Raw genomic sequence first — 7693 nt, 5'->3', positions numbered from 1 at the left:
TTTCTTGGCCCAGCAAGTCTCTTCTTCCTATTGGTGTCCTTTAGTAATGGTTTCTTTGCATCAATTCGACCACAAAGGCCTGATTCAAACAGTCTCCTCTGAACAGTTGATGTTGAGATGTGTCTCTTACTTGAACTCTGTGAAGCATTTATTTAGGCTGCAATCTGAGGTACAGCGAACTCTAATGTACTTATCCTCTGTAGCAGAGGAAACTCTGGGTCTTCCTTTCTTGTAGCGGTCCTCATGAGGCAGTTTCATCAGAGCACTTGATGGTTTTTGCGACTGCACTTTCAAAGTTCTTGTCATTTTCCATACGGACTGACCTTCATGTCTTAAAGTAATGATGGGCTGTCGTTTCTCTTTCCATAATATGGACTTGGTCGTTTACCAAATAGGAATGGTATACTGAATATAGCCCTAAGAAGGAAAGACAATCCACAATGTACTTTAATTAATAGGTGTGCCTCGATTAAAAAAACATCCAGGTGACTACCTCATGAAGCTGGTTGAGACAAGGCCAAGAATGTGCAAAGCTGTCATCAAGGCAATGGGCGGCTACTTTTAAGAATCTGAAATATAAAATATATTTTGATTTGTTTAACGTATTTTTGGTTACAACATGGTTCCATATGTGTTCTCTGGTTCTTCAGGTATTAGTAACAAGTGGCTCTTAAACATTGAACCACAACAACGATCAACTGACATCAGTCTTTGAGTTTTCTCCAGTTCTTATGGGACTATATAGTATCAATATTGTGTAGACTGATCTGTATAAACAACATATTGATTATCGATCTTGGACATGCACCAGAAAAGATGATTCATGTGATCAATAGCATCAAATGTAAAATGTATTGAGATTATTGCAACATGTCAAACACATCAGGAGCACAGTATCTAACATAGAAGCAGTTTCCTTATTGTTGTAGACAATCTTTAACCTACAGTATCTAACATAGAAACAGTTTCCTTACTGTTGTAGACAATCTTTAACCTACAGTATCTAACATAGAAACAGTTTCCTTACTGTTATAGACAATCTTTAACCTACAGTATCTAACATAGAAGCAGTGTCCTTATTGTTATAGACAATCTTTAACCTACAGTATCTAACATAGAAACAGTTTCCTTATTGTTGTAGACAATCTTTAACCTACAGTATCTAACATAGAAGCAGTGTCCTTACTGTTATAGACAATCTTTAACCTACAGTATCTAACATAGAAGCAGTTTCCTTATTGTTATAGACAATCTTTAACCTACAGTATCTAACATAGAAGCAGTGTCCTTATTGTTATATTTTTTTAGCAGGTGACAGTCAGGAGCCAATCTGTAGTGAGCACTGAGACAGAACATTGCAGCTGGAGCTTATGACTCACATGATGAGAGACCTTCCACTTCCTATTGTGTGTCAGTTGGGAGTGTTTGTGAGGACTTAGAGGGTTTGACGATGGGGGCACTTTGGCAACTTGGCCTTCCATTCAGCTGATGAGAGGGACGTTGCATTGACAGGAGATGCAGAGGGGTCTCCTCAGCAGAAGTAGATCTCTCCATCTAGAGGAGGCTCTAGGTGCTGGATATCTACGGAGACAAACAGATAAACAGACTACAATCAAACCACGGTCGTATTTACACTGCCTCGTGAAAATCTACACACCCCTCATACAGTCTTCACATTTTGCTGCTTAACAACATTTTAAATAATAATTTTATTAAAACATTTGATTAAATTGGATCATATTTTCAAGTATTGTGGTGGCAGCATCATGTTATGGGTATGCTTGTCATCGGAAAGGACTGGGGAGTTTGTTAGGATCAGAAAAATATGAAGGGAGCAGTCTTCTGAAACCTAACTCTGGAATAGAGTTGTTGAGTGTTCCTGATGGGTCCAGTCTCAGTCCTGTTTATATTTGCATGAAAATTAGAGACAAGGTCTGAATATTTCTGTCCATCAATGACTCTCAAATAAATGTACTAAACTTGAGTAATAACAACAAAAACAATGTTTAAATGTCGCCCTAAGGGTAACACACAGAAGGACGTATTGTATTCTAATTGTTGCCAAAGGTGATCACACCAAGCATTAACTCTTGCTGTGAAGACATAAGCAATAAAGACAACTTTGTTTTAAAATTTGTGATTCATTTGGAAAACCCTCAGATCCCAGCACATAAAGATATAGCACTGTAGTAGAATAGCCCAGGACACAGACCCAACATCCAATAACTGGACTGGATTGTGGTCTCAACACTGTAGTAGAATAGCCCAGGCCACAGACCCAACAACCAATAACTGGACTGGATTGTGGTCTCAACACTGTAGTAGAATAGCCCAGGACACAGACCCAACAACCAATAACTGGACTGGATTGTGGTCTCAACACTGTAGTAGAATAGCCCAGGCCACAGACCCAAAAAACCAATAACTGGACTGGATTGTGGTCTCAACAACATTCTAATGCTTTCTTTTTTACTGTAGTGTAGTTATACCTGCTGACTGTCTTCCCTGTCTCAACACCTGGTGACTGTCCTCCCTGCCTCAACACTGTAGTGTAGTTATACCTGCTGACTGTCCTCCCTGTCTCAACACTGTAGTGTAGTTATACCTGGTGACTGTCCTCCCTGTCTCAACACTGTAGTGTAGTTATACCTGGTGACTGTCCTCCCTGTCTCAACACTGTAGTTATACCTGGTGACTGTCCTCCCTGTCTCAACACTGTAGTTATACCTGGTGACTGTCCTCCCTGTCTCAACACTGTAGTGTAGTTATACCTGGTGATTGTCCTCCCTTCTTCAACACTTTATTGTAGTTATACCTGCTGACTGTCCTCCCTGTCTCAACACTGTAGTTATACCTGCTGACTGTCCTCCCTGTCTCAACACTGTAGTTATACCTGCTGACTGTCCTCCCTGTCTCAACACTGTAGTGTAGTTATACCTGGTGACTGTCCTCCCTGTCTCAACACTGTAGTTATACCTGGTGACGGTCCTCCCTGTCTCAACACTGTAGTGTAGTTATATCTGGTGACTGTCCTCGCTGTCTCAACACTGTAGTGTAGTTATACCTGGTGACTGTCCTCCCTGTCTCAACACTGTAGTGTTGTTATACCTGGTGACTGTCCTCCCTGTCTCAACACTGTAGTGTAGTTATACCTGGTGACTGTCCTCCCTGTCTCAACACTGTAGTGTTGTTATACCTGGTGACTGTCCTCCCTGTCTCAACACTGTGGTGTTGTTATACCTGGTGACTGTCCTCCCTGTCTCAACACTGTAGTGTAGTTATACCTGGTGACTGTCCTCCCTGTCTCAACACTGTAGTTATACCTGCTGACTGTCCTCCCTGTCTCAACACTGTAGTGTAGTTATACCTGGTGACTGTCCTCCCTGTCTCAACACTGTAGTTATACCTGCTGACTGTCCTCCCTGGCTCAACACTGTAGTGTAGTTATACCTGCTGACTGTCCTCCCTGTCTCAACACTGTATTGTATACCTGGTGACTGTCCTCCCTGTCTCAACACTGTAGTGTAGTTATACCTGCTGACTGTCCTCCCTGTCTCAACACTGTAGTTATACCTGCTGACTGTCCTCTCTGTCTCAACACTAGTGTAGTTATACCTGGTGACTGTCCTCCCTGTCTCAACACTGTAGTTATACCTGGTGACTGTCCTCCCTGTCTCAACACTGTAGTGTAGTTATACCTGCTGACTGTCCTCCCTGTCTCAACACTGTAGTTATACCTGGTGACTGTCCTCCCTGTCTCGACACTGTAGTGTAGTTATACCTGGTGACTGTCCTCCCTGTCTCAACACTGTAGTGTTGTTATACCTGGTGACTGTCCTCCCTGTCTCAACACTGTAGTGTAGTTATACCTGCTGACTGTCCTCCCTGTCTCAACACTGTAGTGTAGTTATACCTGGTGACTGTCCTCCCTGTCTCAACACTGTAGTGTAGTTATACCTGGTGACTGTCCTCCCTGTCTCAACACTGTAGTTATACCTGGTGACTGTCCTCCCTGTCTCAACACTGTAGTTATACCTGGTGACTGTCCTCCCTGTCTCAACACTGTAGTGTAGTTATACCTGGTGATTGTCCTCCCTTCTTCAACACTGTATTGTAGTTATACCTGCTGACTGTCCTCCCTGTCTCAACACTGTAGTTATACCTGCTGACTGTCCTCCCTGTCTCAACACTGTAGTTATACCTGCTGACTGTCCTCCCTGTCTCAACACTGTAGTGTAGTTATACCTGGTGACTGTCCTCCCTGTCTCAACACTGTAGTTATACCTGGTGACGGTCCTCCCTGTCTCAACACTGTAGTGTAGTTATATCTGGTGACTGTCCTCGCTGTCTCAACACTGTTGTGTAGTTATACCTGGTGACTGTCCTCCCTGTCTCAACACTGTAGTGTAGTTATACCTGGTGACTGTCCTCGCTGACTGTCCTCCCTGTCTCAACACTGTAGTGTAGTTATACCTGCTGACTGTCCTCCCTGTCTCAACACTGTAGTGTAGTTATACCTGCTGACTGTCCTCCCTGTGTCAACACTGTAGTGTAGTTATACCTGCTGACTGTCCTCCCTGTCTCAACACTGTAGTGTAGTTATACCTGGTGACTGTCCTCCCTGTCTCAACACTGTAGTGTTGTTATACCTGGTGACTGTCCTCCCTGTCTCAACACTGTAGTGTAGTTATACCTGGTGACTGTCCTCCCTGTCTCAACACTGTAGTGTTGTTATACCTGGTGACTGTCCTCCCTGTCTCAACACTGTGGTGTTGTTATACCTGGTGACTGTCCTCCCTGTCTCAACACTGTAGTGTAGTTATACCTGGTGACTGTCCTCCCTGTCTCAACACTGTAGTTATACCTGCTGACTGTCCTCCCTGTCTCAACACTGTAGTGTAGTTATACCTGGTGACTGTCCTCCCTGTCTCAACACTGTAGTTATACCTGGTGACTGTCCTCCCTGTCTCAACACTGTAGTGTAGTTATACCTGCTGACTGTCCTCCCTGTCTCAACACTGTATTGTATACCTGGTGACTGTCCTCCCTGTCTCAACACTGTAGTGTTATACCTGCTGACTGTCCTCCCTGTCTCAACACTATACCTGCTGACTGTCCTCCCTGTCTCAACACTGTAGTGTAGTTATACCTGCTGACTGTCCTCCCTGTCTCAACACTGTAGTGTAGTTATACCTGCTGACTGTCCTCCCTGTCTCAACACTGTAGTGTAGTGCTGACTGTCCTCCCTGTCTCAACACTGTAGTTATACCTGCTGACTGTCCTCCCTGTCTCAACACTGTAGTGTTGTTATACCTGCTGACTGTCCTCCCTGTCTCAACACTGTAGTGTAGTTATACCTGCTGACTGTCCTCCCTGTCTCAACACTGTAGTTATACCTGCTGACTGTCCTCCCTGTCTCAACTCTGTAGTGTAGTTATACCTGCTGACTGTCCTCCCTGTCTCAACACTGTAGTGTAGTTATACCTGCTGACTGTCCTCCCTGTCTCAACACTGTATTGTATACCTGGTGACTGTCCTCCCTGTCTCAACACTGTAGTTATACCTGCTGACTGTCCTCCCTGTCTCAACACTGTAGTGTTGTTATACCTGGTGACTGTCCTCCCTGTCTCAACACTGTAGTGTAGTTATACCTGCTGACTGTCCTCCCTGTCTCAACACTGTAGTTATACCTGGTGACTGTCCTCCCTGTCTCAACACTGTAGTGTAGTTATACCTGGTGACTGTCCTCCCTGTCTCAACACTGTAGTTATACCTGGTGACTGTCCTCCCTGTCTCAACACTGTAGTTATACCTGGTGACTGTCCTCCCTGTCTCAACACTGTAGTGTATACCTGGTGACTGTCCTCCCTGTCTCAACACTGTAGTGTAGTTATACCTGGTGACTGTCCTCCCTGTCTCAACACTGTAGTTATATCTGCTGACTGTCCTCCCTTTCTCAACACTGTAGTGTAGTTATACCTGGTGACTGTCCTCCCTGTCTCAACACTGTAGTTATATCTACTGACTGTCCTCCCTGTCTCAACACTGTAGTTATACCTGCTGACTGTCCTCCCTGTCTCAACACTGTAGTGTAGTTATACCTGCTGACTGTCCTCCCTGTCTCAACACTGTAGTTATACCTGCTGACTGTCCTCCCTGTCTCAACACTGTAGTTATACCTGCTGACTGTCCTCCCTGTCTCAACACTGTAGTGTAGTTATACCTGGTGACTGTCCTCCCTGCCTCAACACTGTAGTTATACCTGCTGACTGTCCTCCCTGTCTCAACACTGTAGTGTAGTTATACCTGCTGACTGTCCTCCCTGTCTCAACACTGTAGTTATACCTGCTGACTGTCCTCCCTGTCTCAACACTGTAGTGTAGTTATACCTGGTGACTGTCCTCCCTGCCTCAACACTGTAGTTATACCTGCTGACTGTCCTCCCTGTCTCAACACTGTAGTGTAGTTATACCTGGTGACTGTCCTCCCTGTCTCAACACTGTAGTTATACCTGGTGACTGTCCTCCCTGTCTCAACACTGTAGTTATACCTGGTGACTGTGTACCCTGTTCCTTCTTCTTCATGTCCTTCTTGTTCTTGCTTCTGTCTTTAGCCAGCTGCAGCAGTCTGTTCGGTATCCTGTTCTGACTGTCTCCACTAGGGGCCATTAGGGCTGGGGCCTCGGAGAACGGGTTTCGGCTCTTCCCTTTTGACGAGGTCAGGGATTCTTTCCTGGGAGAGGAGGATAGCTCAGTCGGGTCCATTGGGTCTTTGTCCAGGGAGGTAGAGGAGGGGAAGTGGGGGGAGTCGTCTGAGGTAGAGGAGGGAGTTCTCTGTATCCACCTCTGTTGGAGATGACAGGAGGAGCGGTTATGAATATGATATTACATTATAGACAACATCACTACAACATTATAGTGATGTTGTCTGAGTCAATACAGCCACCGGGTTTCTTCATGCATCATGCCGATAGAAACAGAAATCTCCCTGGGAAGAGGAAGAGCAGGGATGTATGCCTCATGATTAACGACTATGGTGTAATGATAACAACATACAGGAACTCTATTAATTTTGTTCAACTGACCTAGAATTCCAAATAATCAAATTCCAACCACATTATCTCACAAGAGAATTCTCTTCGATCATAGTCACAGCCGTGATATTACCCCCATGCAGATACCTCAACGGCCCTCAAGGAAATTAGCTGGAAACTAAACTGAAAACCATATATCCTGAAGCTGCATTTATTGTAGCAGGAGATTTTAACAAAGCTAATTTGTGAACAAGGCTACCTAAATTATATCACCACATTGACTATTGCATGAGGGCAATACACTGGACCACTGCTACACTTCCACAAGGCAATCAAGGCCCTCCCCCTCCCTCCCTTCGGCAAATCCGACCACGACTCCATCTTACTCCTACCGTCCTATCGGCAGAAACTCAACCAGGATGTACCTGTGACAAGAACCATTCAATGCTGGTCTGACCAATCGGAATTCACTCTTCAAAATTTTGGGGCGGCAGGTAGCCTAGTGGTTAGAGCATTGGGCCAGTAACCGAAAGGTTGCTAGATCAAATCCCTGAGATGAAAAGGTAAAAATCTGTCATTCTGTCCCTGAACAAGGCAGTTAACCCACTGTTCCTAGGCTGCCATTAAAAATAAGAATATGTTCTTCACTGACTTGCTTAG

The 7693-nt window shown here is 44.7% G+C and overlaps 1 protein-coding gene across 1 annotated transcript in view; it reads right to left on the bottom strand.

Annotated features, from left to right (window-relative positions):
- Window positions 1-833: 833 nt before the first annotated feature.
- The window catches only part of LOC135532353 (A-kinase anchor protein 13-like), a 51640-nt gene continuing 44780 nt past the window's right edge, over window positions 834-7693 (bottom strand). The window contains 2 exon segments of the mRNA XM_064959915.1: window positions 834-1581; window positions 6551-6845. Of these exon segments, the coding sequence (XP_064815987.1) occupies window positions 1532-1581; window positions 6551-6845 (345 nt within the window). The 3' untranslated portion in view covers window positions 834-1531.

Source organism: Oncorhynchus masou, unplaced genomic scaffold (genome assembly GCF_036934945.1).
Source record: "Oncorhynchus masou masou isolate Uvic2021 unplaced genomic scaffold, UVic_Omas_1.1 unplaced_scaffold_1832, whole genome shotgun sequence".
In the NCBI taxonomy this organism is placed as follows: domain Eukaryota; kingdom Metazoa; phylum Chordata; class Actinopteri; order Salmoniformes; family Salmonidae; genus Oncorhynchus; species Oncorhynchus masou.
The sequence above is the reverse complement of the archived record's forward strand: the minus strand, read 5'-3'. Positions and strand labels throughout refer to the sequence as shown.